The sequence below is a fragment of the Halichondria panicea genome, chromosome 6, assembly GCF_963675165.1.
Source record: "Halichondria panicea chromosome 6, odHalPani1.1, whole genome shotgun sequence".
In the NCBI taxonomy this organism is placed as follows: Eukaryota; Metazoa; Porifera; class Demospongiae; order Suberitida; family Halichondriidae; genus Halichondria; species Halichondria panicea.
In genome coordinates this window covers 4,445,353-4,463,764 of record NC_087382.1, presented here as the reverse complement: position 1 = coordinate 4,463,764, position 18,412 = coordinate 4,445,353, and the positions used below count along the sequence as shown (strand labels likewise).

Sequence of the window (18,412 nt, the reverse complement as noted above, 5' to 3'; positions counted from 1 at the left end):
TCTTGACTCACTCACGACAGTCGATTTCTTGCCAAGTGAACAAGATGGAGACGAGCTGAAGAAAAGAGCAGTTAGATACATGAAGCAATTCCTAGTGAATGAGTTCTACAGCCTCACCCACCTTAAACAGTTTGTTCCAGAAGAGCCACCGCGTACATGAGTATACAGAGCCAGACCAAGTTGTACCAATGAAGGTCCTGTTCAAGGATGAAAAGTACACAGCAGAAACGATTGACATTCTGTCTCAAATTGCCAAAGATGCCAAGTTAGATCATTTTGTGCCTCAGGTCAGTTTCTGCAGATTTTATTTAATGAACATCAAAAATAGTGTGGGTACTCTAATTATTATTGGTAAAAATATTCATACAGGTTGTGATTGGTGACCAACTGTCATGTAAGAATATAAGGGGAAGCAAATTGTGGCGACAGGCTGAAGTTGAAGAAATAGATACTTTGAAATGGGCAAATGAAACCCCAGGTACGTACGTGTATTTATACCATACGTACAACATAATAGGGAATTGATTAATTGTATACATTAATTTAGTCACCTTTCATGTTTATCAGGAGACTTCCACTTCCTCTGGACATGTCTGCGTACGGTCTTTACGAAGTTCTGGGGGTGTCCCGCTCATTCCGGAACATTGTGCAACATGCGTGAGGTGACACGACGAACAAGTGTTGACAAGAATGTTAAAGTATTCAACGTATGTGACGAGTTTTTAGTTCATGCCTTCAAAGGGCATCTCATCTCCGGTGTTTTGACTTACTTCAAGGCGAAATCACCTGCTGACCTCATTGAGCATAGTGCGACAGAGAGATGGCTACAAGAAACAGCCGATACGTTAGTGTCGAAAACCCTCATGCCAAGCAACTCTACTGATCCAGTGTACAAAATGCATAGATCATTCCTTCACCATGCATTCCTATACATCGATGTACGGGAAGCAATTCGATGGGAGAATGGCCAACAAATTGTCAGGCATTGGAAATACTGGTTGCCACACTTTCTTGCAGAGGGGTGTACAAACTATGCCGTCGAGGCAGTTCATGTCATCTCAAACTTAATAGCATCATTTCCAAAGCACATAGCGTATATTGCGACGCACAACCGGACCGTCAACATGACAGGTAGACCAGGACGAGCAAAGCCAATTGATCAGCTAATGGAGCATTACAACCTGTAAGTGAAAAGTGTGTACTGTTTATAAGGTATAAAACACACACACACACACACACACACACACACACACACACACACACACACACACACACACACACACACACACACACACACACACACACACACACACACACATGCACGGTGCATATATAGGATATTCAAGCAGACACTGAGAACATCTGGTGGAAACCTTACTCCTCAACATGTTGAAGATGTATCCTTAGCTGTTCTTTTCTTGATGGAAGCCGCCAAACGGGTAGACACAGTACTTGGGGCATCAAGACAGTCTACATCACACACTGTTCGAGATGCAAGTCAGGACATACTGAAAATAGCCAAAGATCTGACCGACAGAAAAACAACAGAAGAAGTTCCCAGTCGATCTTCTCCGGTACATTCTGACAATAGTGAAGTAGGCTGGAAAAAATTGACCACAACATCTTGGCTGAAAGACGTCTTGTCTAAGAAAGCACATCTACAAGTGGATGAAACGGATATAAGCACACAGAGAGAAGTTGCTAGTGACTATGAACTTTCTGATGTTATATGACCATGCAGAGTACGATGTTTCCCATTATGTTGTTTTAAATACTGTTCCGTTAGCTATATACATGTAGCTATGTGTTTTCATTTCAATGTCACCTGATCACCATAATTATAATTATTCACAAAACATAAAAAGAATAAAAATTAGTGTAGCCTTTTACTAGCCGATGGAGTAGTAAAAAAACACTCTCAATTACAGAAAATAGTTCATCGCACAATTCAGGTCTCACACCAAAACGTTCCTTTATGTACTCAACCGAATCTATAAATTGCACATCTTTACACATCGCCTTAATTACAGATGATGATAAAACGAATTCGCCACCTAACATTTGAAATCCAGGGTGTTTTAAAATGATATCATCCCGTACTTTTCTGAGCTTCTCTTCTAGATTTGTGCTATCTTCCGGTGAGGCTACTCTTACACGCCGACGTTTGGGTCTTCTTGCTGATGACAAAACAGGCTGTAAACACACTATATGAGCAGAACAAACACTAGGATCACAAACATCGCAGCATGGATTATGATTACTGGTATCAGTCGACGTGTTCCTCGCTACACTATGGGAACATCCTACAGCTGATAACATAAACTTTCTTCTACAGTTTTCCTTCGATTTACAAAAATTTTCGATGACTGGATTTATGTTTTTTTGTTTGTTACTGTAGAAAACATGAGCGCGGGCAGCAGTTCCGTCTCTTCCGGCACGCCCAAAAAGCTATATATAAACAGAAGTTTGATCATAAATATTTGGCACACTAAGAAAACACGAGCTATAGTTACCTGATGCAGTTCATTGATTCCATTTGGGGCACCATAAACAATAACTACCTTGATGTCTCCAACGTCCATCCCCTGTAAGAAAAGAATATTAATTACATTGTTAAAGTATACCATTCCAAATGCTACAGTTGCCACCAGACAACGGAGTTGTGTGTTGCCTTGGAAGTCAGTCCTTATTATCAACTTGGTTTGGCTTGTCAATGATGCATGATACATTCCAACATATTTAGAACAGTAAGCAGCTGTCTTCAGGACACCATACACTTTACATGCATCATTCTTGGTACGAACAAAAATCAAGATTTTGGGAATGCTGTTTGGAGATGCACACCGAAGAATTCCACTCAGTCAGTCTATATAATTATAGAGTATTTAGAACATAAAGGTTTCAGTAAGGTATATATAATTATACTCACAGTTAACGCCTTAAGTGGACTAGCAGACACATAAATATTAGGGCGATCCAGTGGCTGGGAGACAAAAACTGGATGTACGAGATGGAGAGACTTTACTATAGCATCTTGTGTTTCACTTGAAGCTGTAGCAGTTAGAGCCATGAAAGGCACTCTTGTTAAAGCTCTCAAACAACCGAGCTTCTCAAAGGCAGGCTGAAATGACTTCCCCCTATTTTAAGAAGAAAAATTATATACCGCACTACTTCTAAAAGAGGCCCCCTTCTAATAAGGTGCCACCAGGAGATTTCTCCCATATAAGGAATCATTGGCTTTGCATATACACTATAATTATAGCCTCAAAAACTTAAAAAGCGGCACCTTAATTAAACCAGAAGTACTTATATATACATAACTACCCTGGAAATAGTTGTTAACTAACCAATCAGTGATGCAGTGAGCTTCATCAACAGCAACTAGAACAAGGTGTTGTTTAGCGAAAGGAGTTGTAAAGAACTGACGCCATGGTGCACTTACAACCGTTTCAGGAGACATAAAAACTATATACCAGTAGAAAGTGATTCCATGCATAACCATGCATGCATGCATATATAAAAGTCTTACCAAATCTATAACTTCCTTGAGCAGCGGCATCATAGTTATTCTTTGTTGCCAGAGTTGCACTCACTCCTATGCTGGTGATTTGCCCCACCTAAAAAAACACAAAGCTAAAACATCTTTCAACAACCACCTGAACTCACTTGTTGCTCCATTAGGCCATTCAAAGGGCTGATTACTACAGCTGCAGCCGACGTGTCACTTGAACTCAACGGGGGAAGAAACATACACAAAGATTTTCCGGAACCAGTTGCCATTCTTATGAAAACATCTTCACCATTAAGTACAGGTTGCACTGCCTCTAGCTGACCAGGTCTCAGAGACGTAGTGGAAGTACTTCACTAATGCTGTTAGCACAATTCTGTCACTACTTTCTGTCAATCTAGGTCTATCTCTACAGCTACCTGCAGCTACAGAACAGGACATGTTTGACTGATGGAGACCTTCTAGTAGGCTATCAACTGAGACAATACAGGTAGCTAGAGATCTATGTACACATTCAAATTTTACTAGAGTGTCACTATTGCGCAAGTCTGCTGAGCATTATAATAAATATCACAATGTCTACTTTTTCACCACCAGGGAAACATCGACTAGATCTAATATATTATATATCTAGCACAGTCATGCAAGTACAAAATTATATGCCAGGCCATATATCTATAGCCTTAGTTAATGAACAAAACTTACTTTCTGACTTGATAACAGAAGTGCTTGTTGCCTTGTAGCTGAACTATAGGCTGCATGTTGTCTAGGATTATTTTATCTACCTAGCTAGCTAGCTAGGCTGCCTCCAGAGCTCCAGGCTAGCTAGCCTAGCCACGCTGGTTCCTGGCAAGTTAGATTTCTAGCCGGTCTATAAAAGCGTGGGTGAATATCTTACGTCAAGATTGTGGGCTACATATCGCCCATGTTCATAAAAATCCTTGTGGATCACGCGATTTCCCGAGCCAAGCCTTACTTTTTCTTAACTGTACGCCCATTTCTTTCTTTGCTGCCTCACGATGTCTTTATGGATGAACAGTGACAACAGCAAGAAAAAGTAAGGCCTGGGATCGAGGCTAGCCCACAATCGTGACGTAAGGTATTCTCCCACACATTCAGAGTTAATGTACTGAGACAACCACCAAGCTGTGCTGCAAGTAAGTACTAAGTCAGATCAGAGAACCAGCGTGGCCAGCTCTGGTGGCAGTAGCTACCTGCTATATTATAATGATGACTAATTTATACTATAGACTATAGCATGTAGAAAGACACAAGAAAAGGTGATAGTCTGATAGAATCTGAACACACAAATTCACAATCTAGACTAGTACAGTAGTAGATCATCTAGCTAAGCCTAAGCCTTAGGCTAAGGTATAGAGCTAGCTATAGTGCTTGCAAACTTCCAGTTCCAAGTCCATGTCCAGCTTGCTTCAGGCAAAGTTTTATTAGTCATAGATCTCTGCGTGGGCAGTCCAACATCTAGTTCAGCATATGCCCATGCTCATTTTCACCCTTCTACCCTCACGCGACTTCCCGATAGGGGCTCTAACGGGATCGACTAAGTTCACCGAAGTTGATGAGGATCACGTGATACTGATCGACCTTTGTCCTCCTTACAACATTAATATGCGAGGAAACTTCAGTGATTCAACTACACGCACTGTAAAAAATGATGTGTGGTTTTGACGCAGAGTGCGTGGCTATTGTGGCAAACGTGCGTTTTTTCTTGCGTTTTTCCTGATAATTGCCACAATAGTCACGCACTTGCGTCAAAACCACACACCATTTTTTACAGTGCGTGCTTACATTTAATATGTATAAGTTATAGCTAATTAAGCCTATGCAATTATTATTGCATGCTATAGCTATATGGATGCATTACTACAGAGTTGGAGAGTGCAGAGTTGGCCTATACTATGAAGGTTACTTATAATATCAGTTCAAGACTATGTCATCACTAATTAGTGAGACAGCAGCACCAAGCATACAAGCATGCACAGTATCAACATTTGGTATAAACTATTGAACGGTTGTACGCAATGAAAAATAAAATAATGCCAAAAATAACAAACAAGGAAAGATGGTAATAATACAATAAACTAGCTCTGAGACAATAAATAAACAGAGCAGTAATGTACAGTAATAAGAGTCTTTCACTCTGCAGGTCCCTACTTGTAGCAGTCAGGCGAAGATTTCTGGGAAAAGAAAAATGTGGTCAACTTATGATACTGCTTTTCTGTTGACAGACATGCACACAACGTTAATAGATTACCAATTAAATGTATGGTCAACATTAAAGAAAGAGTGCAAACATGCTCGGCTACAAGGCATAAAAAAACATGAAAACTACGTACCCAGTACTCCCATCAGGCCCACATAATTATGTTTATACTACTGACTGGACTGACCTGTCATAATTGTTATAAAAGTGCATAAATCAGCATAATTCTCACCCCAAAAATGTGACTATTATAAATTATACTGTATATCTTCTAATTTATCGGACACTTCAAGTGCTCTATATTAGATCTGTTCCAATTATACCCGGACAATTTTCAATTTTTTGCTGTCCGAACATTATTTATACGGTAGTATAATTAATAGTATGGCTAAGAATGCAATATGGAACTAATAGCACAAGTATAACAAGCAGCAATGGCAAGGCTACTAATTGCACGAGATGTAGCCGAGTACTATTACCCTTGCCAGAGCTTGTTATGAATGCCTTATTGCACGAGTAACCATACTAATCATGTATAATTAAGTTTTGACGTTATTCGAAAACAATACGTTGTCATTAACAGCGTGCAATTATTTGACAGGTAATTGTACACTGTCAATGACAACGTGCAATTACTGTACTGGATGTGATACGGGATTAATTGCTGTACACTCTCCATGCAGTCGCTAATAGCACATCATACGATTATGATTGAAATAATACCAGCATAATCTACCAACCCCTACCGTAAGCTAGCCCAGTAACTCCATACACACCCTGAAGAGTATACCTGGGCATGTGAACAGAATTTCAGCCGGGGTATTTTATAATGAGATGGCCAAGATTGTGGTGGAAAGTGGGAGAGATAATGTCATGTTTACTATAATGCTTCTGCTTTCCAGCTGTGTTTTGCTACCCTTAAGGTTCACTGCAAGAAAATGGAAACTACTGGTTACTGGGATATCTACGCAGCAGCTAACTTGATGAAGGCTACATCTTCTCAGTAAGCCGGCAACCAGACAGCCAATGTTACCATTCATTGGATTTGCTATTGACCAAACGAGCGACTCTATCCACAAGAAAAATATTCAGACCCAGTACTAAATAAGATATTTTCCACCAAAGGGATACTACATATAATACTATAGAGCTCAAATACTTTGGAATGCCACTTTGCCCCTTCTACAATGTATATAAACCTCTTGCTTACCTCAATGGACAGTGCTCCTGAGCTCCAGTCAGCAACATCAACTGTAGATTCAACCATTCAACTTAACCAAGAATCAAGCTTAGGCCTACTTTGTTACTGATGTCATTCCCTGCATTTGTGCCTATGATAAATAATACTGTGCACTGCACTGTGATTGTGAACAGAGTAAACAAGAATCAAGGTGGAGTCCACCCACCCACCACGTGATGATCCTCATCAACTTCGGTGAACTTAGCGATCCCGGGCTCTAACTCTACGTCTATTTCTTTCTTTATTCCTCCAATTAATATCGTATTTTATCTCATTGAACGATTAATACAGTATTTTATCTTATTGAACGATTGTGATAAAGAACAAAAAGGAGAGCCTGTGTAGAGGCTAGAATCGAGGCTAAGCACTGGATAGATCTATCCAAGCAGGCAAATAAACAAATAACAATAACATAACAATATACATTTAACAAGTTAATTACTAGCCAGATTCTCGTAAGGCCTATATGGATGTGCAGACAAATCACGTTTGCATGTTTGTTGGCCCAGTAACCCCTTTGAGCTATCATCATCTGTCCATTGCTGTAAAATAGGTTCAACTGAATTTCTATACTTTTCTGGTACTTCTGATCGAATTTCAGAGACAATATTACTGAGGACATCCTGAGTAAAATAGCTTTGTGGGTAGTTGTGGTGCTGTGGGTTTTGTACTTTAAACCGAGGGTCGATAACCACCTCTTTATTAAATAAGATATTACATTTGATGATAGTATACATTTGTGAGTACCACCAGCTCAGTGAATCATACTTTGTTGTGTATGGAAGTATGTGGTGTATTGCTTGATAGTGAAAGGCATTAAAGATAGCATCCATGAAGTATACTTGTATGTATCGTGTGGGTTCACAATTCACTCGCTCAGGAAAAATTTCACTTGAGAACTTCTTACTGATTAATTGGACGACAACTACAGCTGGTTGGAAGGTCTTGAGAGACTTCTCATACATCCTCCATGGATTCTGTGTGTCGAACCATTTTAATGATATTAGTTTAACATCATCGTCCATGAAAATGTAGTGGATGTACTTGTCTTTCCTTTCCTTGGCTGCTTCGTAAAGCAAGTTTCTTCCTACAGTCCAGGTTGTAGACTTACTAGAGTTGAATAAGTATTGGAAATGAGGCAATGACGTGTCATCGCACTTCTTTTTGTAACTGAGGATAATAACATCACACTGACATGCTTCAGAGTCACCAATCACTTTGGGAGACCTTAGATAAGCTGGAATACAGTGTTCTGTCTGTGTTAGATAGAGAAAGCGAGTCGGTGTAACTTCAATATCAATAGCATCATCAATAGCAGGGAGTCTTGTTTCACTAGAGTTCGAGTGTTCAATATGAACATTGGCTTGCTCATTCATGGCCGTAAAATGTAAGTTAGATAAATACCATAGCACTATGACAGTGCTAAGCAAAACAAATAATAAAGTCACCTTAAAATTAAGTTGATTCACCTTCACCATAATAGTCAGTTGTTTCCTTTTGTTTGATAATTGGGGGGAGCGAAGCGAATCCCTACCTAGTCTTCAACGTTGAGGTTTTATGCAGGGTACACAGGCGCGTGCAGCTCTGAGCAATAATTATCCGCCCACGCCCCGCTATAGCCCCTCAGCAAAAACATACGACTTGGGCGGGGCGTGGGCGGATAATTATTGAGGTACATGCACGTGGACAGACTAGCCTCGAATTAATCCAGGCTGGGATAAATGCAGGGAATGACATCAGTAACAAAGTAGGCCTAAGCTTGATTCTTGGTTAAGTTGAATGGTTGAATCTACAGTTGATGTTGCTGACTGGAGCTCAGGAGCACTGTCCATTGAGGTAAGCAAGAGGTTTATATACATTGTAGAAGGGGCAAAGTGGCATTCCAAAGTATTTGAGCTCTATAGTATTATATGTAGTATCCCTTTGGTGGGAAATATCTTATTTAGTACTGGGTCTGAATATTTTTCTTGTGGATAGAGTCGCTCGTTTGGTCAATAGCAAATCCAATGAATGGTAACATTGGCTGTCTGGTTGCCGGCTTACCGAGAAGATGTAGCCTTCATCAAGTTAGCTGCTGTGTAGATATCCCAGTAACCAGTAGTTTCCATTTTCTTGCAGTGAACCTTAAGGGTAGCAAAACACAGCTGGAAAGCAGAAGCATTATAGTACACATGACATTATCTCTCCCACTTTCCACCACAATCTTGGCCATCTCATTATAAAATACCCCGGCTGAAATTCTGTTCACATGCCCAGGTATACTCTTCAGGGTGTGTATGGAGTTACTGGGCTAGCTTACGGTAGGGGTTGGTAGATTATGCTGGTATTATTTCAATCATAATCGTATGATGTGCTATTAGCGACTGCATGGAGAGTGTACAGCAATTAATCCCGTATCACATCCAGTACAGTAATTGCACGTTGTCATTGACAGCGTACAAGTACCTGTCAAATAATTGCACGCTGTTAATGACAACGTATTGTTTTCGAATAACGTCAAAACTTAATTATACATGATTAGTATGGTTACTCGTGCAATAAGGCATTCATAACAAGCTCTGGCAAGGGTAATAGTACTCGGCTACATCTCGTGCAATTAGTAACCTTGCCATTGCTGCTTGTTATACTTGTGCTATTAGTTCCATATTGCATTCTTAGCCATACTATTAATTATACTACCGTATAAATAATGTTCGGACAGCAAAAAATTGAAAATTGTCCGGGTATAATTGGAACAGATCTAATATAGAGCACTTGAAGTGTCCGATAAATTAGAAGATATACAGTATAATTTATAATAGTCACATTTTTGGGGTGAGAATTATGCTGATTTATGCACTTTTATAACAATTATGACAGGTCAGTCCAGTCAGTAGTATAAACATAATTATGTGGGCCTGATGGGAGTACTGGGTACGTAGTTTTCATGTTTTTTTGTGCCTTGTAGCCGAGCATGTTTGCACTCTTTCTTTAATGTTGACCATACATTTAATTGGTAATCTATTAACGTTGTGTGCATGTCTGTCAACAGAAAAGCAGTATCATAAGTTGACCACATTTTTCTTTTCCCAGAAATCTTCGCCTGACTGCTACAAGTAGGGACCTGCAGAGTGAAAGACTCTTATTACTGTACATTACTGCTCTGTTTATTTATTGTCTCAGAGTTTATTGTATTATTACCATCTTTCCTTGTTTGTCACTTTTGGCATTATTTTATTTTTCATTGCGTACAACCGTTCAATAGTTTATACCAAATGTTGATACTGTGCATGCTTGTATGCTTGGTGCTGCTGTCTCACTAATTAGTGATGACATAGTCTTGAACTGATATTATAAGTAACCTTCATAGTATAGGCCAACTCTGCACTCTCCACCTCTGTAGTAATGCATCCATATAGCTATAGCATGCAATAATAATTGCATAGGCTTAATTAGCTATAACTTATACATCATGTAAGCATGTGCAGGGGCGTAGCCAGGATTTGAGAGAGGGGGGTGCTGGATGAATGGGTTGTCTGAATTACCAGTGCGCTCCGGCGGTGCAAAATACGCTCCAACGGGGGGGAGTCTGGGGGCACTCCCCCAGAAAATTTTTGTTGTTACATGCTCTGAGATTGATTCTAGCGTAATCTGGCTAAAGAAATGAGGTACTGCTGCTTTGAGGGTACTGGTGGTTAAGCCACATCTTCATCTGAATTATGTCCTATAAAATGCATTGTTTTGAGTTGTGACAATTAAATCATGCAGCTGCTAACCAGGTTCTGCTTGTGAATTAGCAGGACAGGGTGGCAAGCCACTTGCAGTTTTGCAGTGCTGCTCTGTGAACTTGGGCTCAACTGAAAGAGTGACATGATGATGATGGTGATAGCTGCTGAATAGTCTGTGGGGGACCTTGGTCTGCTCAGCCCACGTGGCTTTGCGCATGTGCACTGGCTGGAATGAAATTTGGAGGTGGAGCTAGCTAGTTGGAGGTGGAGTTTTGAGTTGATCGCATAAGAGCTCTAGTTTTCTCATATCAGCTAGCTAGCTACATGTAGCTTAGCTAAGGAACTTGTGGAGCAGAGTCTGAGGCCAGAGGGGGGTGCTGGAGCACCCTCTGCCCCCCTCTGGCTACGCCACTGATGTGTAGTTGAATCACTGAAGTTTCCTCGCATATTAATGTTGTAAGGAGGACAAAGGTCGATCAGTAATCACGTGATCCTCATCAACTTCGGTGAACTTAGTCGATCCCAATCCAGGCTAAATCGGCATGATAATTTGCTTTTGATACTCATGATCCTTTACCAACTTTACGTGAATTGCTGCGCATGGGCAACAAGAGCACGGAGACTCCTGACACGCCTGCAACGGGTCAGAGCAGCTCAGTTGATAATAAACTAGCCTAGAATCCAGGCCGATTAAAATACGTATTTTAATCGGCCTGGTCTCGAGGCTAATAATAAACTTACTAGCTCAACAGCCTCAGGATAACACAGAGACCACACACTATGGCAGGTCAGACCAGCTCACTTCTAAGGTCACACAGGGTGAAATTGAGCTGTTGAAACTTTTTTTTTTTTTTTTGAAATAGGACTACCCAGAGGCACAGGAGGGAGGACACCGTTACTTTTTAATTAAATTCTTCATCCTTTTTTGGTACAAACAATAATTATACAATTCATGGAATTACAACTTACACAGGGTTGTGGGTGTATGCTGTGCGCCCGCTCCCCCTCCCCTGGACCCCTTTAGGCCAATGTTAATCAATGTCTTGTTTCTGGTTACCTCCCTCCTCAAATTTCACTGCCTCATCAAAAAACTCATTATTATGACATCACTCCATTATTTTCATTAGCCACACCTACTTGTGGGTGTGTCACATGATAAATAGCATAGATTGAAGAGGTAAGATTTTCCTTTTTCATATTTGTGGTTTTATTGTATATCCAGTGTGGTTATTTTAGAAAATGGGGTTTTACAGGAAGTGATGTCACAATAATGAATAATGATAACCTCCCTCCCTCACTAGTGGTAAGGTGATTTCCAAACCAGAAAACAAGACATTGACGAACACTGGCCTTACTGGTGACACAAATTTGAGAACCACAAATAAGGGTATAGACCCCACTTTGGAGCATCTCTGGGCTCCCAGGCCTGGACTGATGAACTAAAGACCTTTTCAACAATCAGAAATTCTCAACCCCATACCGCTTTTGCTGCCTTAGCCCATGCATGGTATATTATGTCAAGTATATATGGTCCTAGCTCTCACGAACCACCCATGCATTGACCGACACCTCAAAGAGCTGGACGACATTCTCCAATGTCCAAACCTCACAGGCAGACCACCGTACGTGCACTGTGGATAGAGACTTAATTGTTTGCTCTCGCTGCAAGACTAGGCGGTTTAGGCATTAATATTCAATTCTCTCACAACAATCGTTATCCGATCAAGAATTTAAGTCTTCCATGTTCGTCACTGCTCTACTCTGGAAGCTAATCTATTCACAAGACCCTGCATATCCCTACGAAGCTCTAACAAACTCAGCTAAAGCAGAGATCCAGCGGGAAAAATGCAAAAACACAAGATGAATGCCGATCACCTCAGAGAGGCCTATACCCTCAAAAAGCCAGTTTGTAGACGTTCTGACCGTGCGGTATGGATGGAGTTTGTCAAACACCGCTACTAATTGTGTCTGTGGTGCAAACTTTATACTACTCACGAGGTCGATAAGACATAATGAGACCAAAGACCTAACTGCCACCCTGGTGACAGAAATCTGCAACGATGTGCAGACCTTTAAGCTCCGAGGCCATGGCAAGGCGCACTGCCATTACCACAGATAAGGCCAGATTGGACATTGCAGCAAATGGCTTATAAGACTGGAGAGAACCTTCATATAGATGCTTGGGTATTTAAACCCCACACATAAATACCACTACTTTCATCGTTTCTTTATTTATTCGATGAGGCGGAGCTGGGCTTCACGCCCCACCTTCTGGATTTAAGGTCCTGCACGCAGGAGCACGAGCCTAGAGCAGTGCAGAGAAAAAAATTATGAGTAAAGAGTCAGGGAGGTAGAGCAAGCGCACGCGTCTGTGTCATTCACCCCTTTAGTGCTCTCTGCAAGTGGACAGCTGGGCAAGGAAATAACAGTATTCTACAGGAGATTGGCTTCTGGTGGAATGCATCATGGTCCTGATAGCACGACCACGGGAGGAACGGGGACCTTGTGCACACCCTGTATAGCGGATCTCAGTATAAATAGACTACATGATGAGAGTATCTTATAGCCAGTTTTATGACTTGGTGGTACAGTTGGTCCCATTTCTCTGCTATAGGAGGGACACCTTTGCCCTGCCTGCTAACTAACAAATAGCTTTTACATGACTTGTGTTCTTTAATTTTTTGTTTTTGCTCTTTGTTTGCTCTTTACTAGCTTAGTATACATCCTAATTATTATTTAAGCTGACAATGATCCATGTGGGTGTTGACCATGCACGCCCTTGCATGTGCATAACTTCTATACTTGTATATCCAGCACTTCACTTTCATCACCTCAGATGATATACATGAGGCGAAGTGTCCATTACATAATCTGTATATCATGACTTCAACAATTAATTAACGCAACATCTGATGATGTTAGCAGAGTATACAATCTGTTTGTGATCTTAGTGGCACATCAGCCTGTTGAGAATCCAGCAGTATTGAACTGGGCAGACTCTGGGTTCTTGACTGCGTTTTTATTTTAATAGCTGACCAGCTGTAAACATAAGCAAGAGTTGTTGACCCATTTTGCATAGTGCATAGCACATCATGCACGACGCATTGGAAATCGTCTCATAGTGCATAGCACATCGCGCATGACGCATTGGAAATTGTCGTTTAGCGCATAGCACATATAGCGTGACCTTCATCCAAAAGGTCGTATTAAATGTACATTGCAAACCTAGTTTGGGGCAGCCAGTATATATACAGAGAATAGCGAGTGGCCGCATTTCAGGACGAATTTTCTAGCTAGCAATCCATTATATGCATGGAGGTAGCCGAATTTCAGAGAGCCGGAATTGAGAGTCTACTGTAGTAAAGAGAACCATGCATGTATGTATGTATATACCAGAGTATGTATGTATGTATATACCAGAGTATGCATGTACAATATATTACATTACATCACCACTAAAAAAAGGATACTTGGTATATCAGGGTACATAATTATAGTCAACTTTTGGTATAGACGAATGTTTTGTTTTAGCCAGATTCTCGTAAGGTCTATATGGATGCACAGACAAATCACGTTTGCATGTTTGTTCGTTCAATAACCTGTTTGAGTTATCATTTGTTAACCAGCATTGCTGTAAAATAGGCTCAAGTGAAGTTCGATACTTTTCTGGTACTTCTGACCGAATTTCAGATACAATATTTAAAATTGAGGATATCCTGGGTAAAACGGTTCCGTGGGTACTCGCGGTGCTGTGGGTTTCCTATACTATAAAACAAGGGTCCATAACAACCTCTTTGATATTACACTTGATGAAGTGAGTACCACCATGCAGCTCAGTGAATCATACTTTGGTGTGTATGGAAGTATGTGGTCTATTGTTTGATAGTGAAAGGCGTTGAAAATAGCATCCATGGATGTAGTATACTTGTGTATCTTGTGGGTTCACAATTCACTCGCTCAGGAACATTTTCACCGGATAAGTTCTTACTGTGCAATGGGACGATAACTACAGCTGGTTGGAAGGTCTTGAGAGACTCCTCATACATCCTCCACAGATTCTGTGTGTTTTTTATATCCAATGTGAACATCGTCGTCCATGAAAATGTAGTGAATGTACTTGTCTTTCCTTTTCCTGGCTGCTTCGTAAAGCAAGTTTCTTCCAACAGTCCAAGTTGTAGACTTACTAGAGTTGAATAAGTACTGGACATGAGGAAATGACGTGTCAGTGCACTTATTTTTGTAACTGAAGATGATGACATCACACTGACATGCTTCAGAGTCACCAATCACTTCGGGAGACTTTAGATAAGTTGGAATACAGTTTTCTGTTTGTGTTAGATATAGAGAAAGCAATTGGTACATCCTTTGAGTGTTCAATATTATTGGCTTGCTCAGTTCTTGCCGCCTCCATGAAGTATAAGTTGGTAAATACCATAGCACTATGATATTACCAAACAAAGCAAATAGTAGCGTTACCTTAAAAGTGAATTGATTCATCACTATGCACTTAAAAAATATACTGCCAATTCAAATTTTAGCAGAAACTTTCTATCAACATTATTTTTAAGCCAAATTCTCGTAAAGTTTATATGGATGAGACAAATCACGTTTGCATGTTTTTTGGCCCAATAACTCCTTGGAGCTACTATCACCTGTTGTTAAGACTGTTAACCATTGCTGTAAAATAGGCTCTACTGAAGTTCGATACTTTTCTGGTACTTTTGATCGAATTTCACACACAATATCATTAGTACACTTGCCCTTTGGGTACTCGCTGTGATGTGGGTTTATGACTTTAAAACGAGGGTCAGTAACCACCTCTTTGATATTACACTTGATGATAGTACTACAACTAGTTCGCCTAACCGTTATAAAAGCGAAAACTCGGCCTGGGATCGAGGCTACACTAGCCCTAGCTGTGGTCATCAACTATTATTTGTGACCACTATTTACTTAGCCACTTATAGGAAGTTCTCCAGAGTCCAGACCCAATTTTAATCGGGGCTGGTGCAAGACTAAGTTTTTAGCATAATAGGTGTCTAAAGAATGGGAATCAATGTCAATTTTGATAATGCAATCTTTGGGGATTTTATTAAGTTTTGCATGAAAAGTCCTGATGGTGACACAAACGAATCTTAAAACTTGCATAGGAGATAATTTTATAGATCATGGGGGAATAGTTAAAATTTTTGTCGATAAAAAACAAAATGACTTAAGTCAAGTGTTCAACATTCAATGAGAATAAACTACACATGCATTTTTAGTGTTCATGAGAGATGAATGTAACTTGTGACATCATGATGTGATGTGATGTCACCACCATCGCCATGGAGGAAGAGGGTTGTAACAACTTCAGGGCCTTCTTCGAGCGATAGTGCATGGGACTCATCCCCCTATACTCCCACACACGCACATGCACTCAGCCACAAAGGGTAACTGCATGCATGCAGGTGTACATATAATTATACATACAGGTCTACATATAATTATGCTATGGTTCTAGGGATTTATGGCAGTAAACCCACCAAGCACAAGGGCGTAGCCCGAGGGCGAGGTGTGGTTTACGTTGCCATAAATCCCTAGCAACCATAGTATGAGTGTTATATATAATCCTATATCAATTCGTACTCAAGAAGAGTAATATACATGCCTAAAAGATAGGATATGCATCATAAGGAATTTATGAACCGGTGATGTACATTTGAAACTCTGACAAGCCAACAATGCCGGGCCAGGAAATGTATCAGCAGGTATAAAATAATGATGAAAACGAGGTCGATAAAATTAATTATGCTGATGACTATACACAAGGAGAGATCTTGTGTACCCAACTGACATAACTCCTTCCGTCATCAGACCAGCCACGAGGGCGGACCAGCTGAGACTGTCCTATATGGATGAGCTCCCCCCCTTCACCACAGACTACAGACCAGCCCCTCCCCTAGTCTCGGGTCCAGGCCGCGTTCGTCTGGTCAAGTTTCCTATGTGAAACTCGTGCAGAATTCCATGAAATTAACCGCACAGGATGTGCACACCCACGATAAGCCATGAATATAATTATGAATCGAATCACTAAGTGTATATTCATGGCTGATCGTGGGCGTGCATGTCCTGTGCGGTTATAATTACCGGTCCAAGAAATTCCTGGACGTCTGAGTTTCATATACGAACTTGATCAGACGTTCTTTCTAAAGCGTGGCCTGAACCCGAGACTACCCCTCCCTCAGCCTGCTGCATGTGTTGCTGCATGTGTTGTTACACACAGAAATTGGCCCATGGCATAGTGATACAATAATGAAGTTTGAACTGTATAGCAATAAGCCTATATATGTATAGGGGTTGGTAGATTATGCTTGAGATAATTATACCTATTAGCTATTATTCTTTTATTCAAGTTAACAGCCTATTATTCTTTTCAAATCAGTTGCCTCATTATTCCAACATAGACTCCATGTCGTCGCACAAGTAACATCAAACTATAAAATAATGGCGACATGACTCTATCTACAATACAGAATGCCACTAATTATAACCATCAGTATACTTCCATCATGACCATCAGGCCTACAAATGTTTATACTGTAAATTATATGATTCATAATGACTTGTACTTTCAAAACCTGCCTATTATTCTCGTGTAGGAAGCTAAGCACACCACAATCAATTTGGGTAGAGGAAGTAAACACACATCAAATTGTGTAGGAGCCAAGATGTACACATGCACCACAAATGAATGTTTGGTCAGTGACTCAGTGCACATACTGTCTATTGAGGTTAATCTATAGCCACATTATACTAATCTCCCTATAGCATATACATGTCTCCTGAGTCAACAAGCCACTTCCTTATTATTACAGGCACTGGTCTTCCCATGCAAGAGTGGTTGCTATATAAACAAATTGCTATAAACAAATTTCCCTCCTTTCATAATGAAGAGTCAAATTTCAGGACGGGAAACTAAATTCTTTGTTGGAGTGACTGGCCCTTGATCAACACATGCACACATAAACAGATTTCACAGCACTGAGTTTACCCCTAACTATATATATAGGCCTTGCCCAAATAAATTATATAATTTGATATGATTGAGACTAATTATAACCCTGCAGCATGGAGCATGATGATAGGCAATTTTTATCAAATTTTGGTATAATAATAGAAGTCTGAATAGCATGAGTAATACTATAATATAATAATAGACGGTATAATAAACACATTTTTAGTCTGTGCTGAAAAATTTTTTCTTACTCAATTATTTACTCCGGTATACAATCCCCAAACTCCGGTCAATGACATGCATCAATAACGGTTTGTTACTAGAAGCTTCTGAAATGTTGCAACATTGCGGTTAAGAGATTAGGGGTAGGCCTTGCCTATAATAATATTATTATGCTCATTAATTGCCTATTAAGCTATTTTTTAATACTCGCATTAGTCTTCGATCTATACATTGTATTTCTCAGGCTGTACTATGTGTAGGGGTTGGTAGATTATGCTCGAGATATTACCTATTATGCTATTCTTTTATGCTCAAGTAAACAGCCTAAAAATTACCTATTATTCTTTTCAAATTGCCTATTATTCTTTTCAAATCGCCCACAACATAGGCCCCATGATTGTCGTTGCACAAGTAACATCAAACTATAAATAATTGCCATTGCATGACTCTATATCTATAATATAGAATTGTAAGGAGATAATTAACCACCAGTAATTCCAATTGTTTATACTATGAC

At 40.1% G+C, this 18,412-nt stretch overlaps 4 protein-coding genes and 1 long non-coding RNA gene across 5 annotated transcripts in view; 2 read left to right on the top strand and 3 right to left on the bottom strand.

Moving 5' to 3' along the window:
• The first annotated feature begins 98 nt into the window (after positions 1–98).
• LOC135336879 (uncharacterized) lies at positions 99–1,733 on the top strand. The gene is made up of 4 exons (XM_064532747.1): positions 99–287; positions 370–478; positions 568–1,183; positions 1,337–1,733. The coding sequence occupies exons 1-4, from the start codon at positions 99–101 to the stop codon at positions 1,731–1,733; spliced, it is 1,311 nt and encodes a 436-aa protein (XP_064388817.1).
• Positions 1,734–1,848: 115 nt separating this feature from the next.
• Positions 1,849–4,399, bottom strand: LOC135336880 (ATP-dependent helicase wrn-1-like). The gene is made up of 7 exons (XM_064532748.1): positions 3,667–4,399; positions 3,530–3,617; positions 3,348–3,465; positions 2,930–3,137; positions 2,625–2,866; positions 2,514–2,585; positions 1,849–2,448 (listed from the first exon to the last, which is right to left on the bottom strand). Exons 1-5 carry the CDS (start codon positions 3,778–3,780, stop codon positions 2,858–2,860), a joined length of 537 nt encoding a protein of 178 aa, XP_064388818.1. The 5' UTR covers positions 3,781–4,399; the 3' UTR covers positions 1,849–2,448; positions 2,514–2,585; positions 2,625–2,857.
• Positions 4,400–5,541: 1,142 nt separating this feature from the next.
• On the bottom strand, positions 5,542–7,125 carry LOC135337971 (uncharacterized). Its single transcript, XR_010395387.1, has 2 exons — positions 6,940–7,125; positions 5,542–5,703 (listed from the first exon to the last, which is right to left on the bottom strand). It is a non-coding gene; the product is annotated as an uncharacterized LOC135337971 (long non-coding RNA).
• Positions 7,126–7,243: 118 nt separating this feature from the next.
• Positions 7,244–8,545, bottom strand: LOC135337319 (uncharacterized). The gene has a single exon (XM_064533240.1). It carries the CDS (start codon positions 8,445–8,447, stop codon positions 7,404–7,406), a length of 1,044 nt encoding a protein of 347 aa, XP_064389310.1. The 5' UTR covers positions 8,448–8,545; the 3' UTR covers positions 7,244–7,403.
• A 3,991-nt stretch (positions 8,546–12,536) lies between these two features.
• LOC135337226 (metabotropic glutamate receptor-like protein P) overlaps positions 12,537–18,412 on the top strand; it is a 9,213-nt gene continuing 3,337 nt past the window's right edge. The window contains exon 1 of the mRNA XM_064533120.1: positions 12,537–12,605. Within this exon, the coding sequence (XP_064389190.1) occupies positions 12,537–12,605 (69 nt within the window). The remainder of the gene's footprint in view (positions 12,606–18,412) is intronic.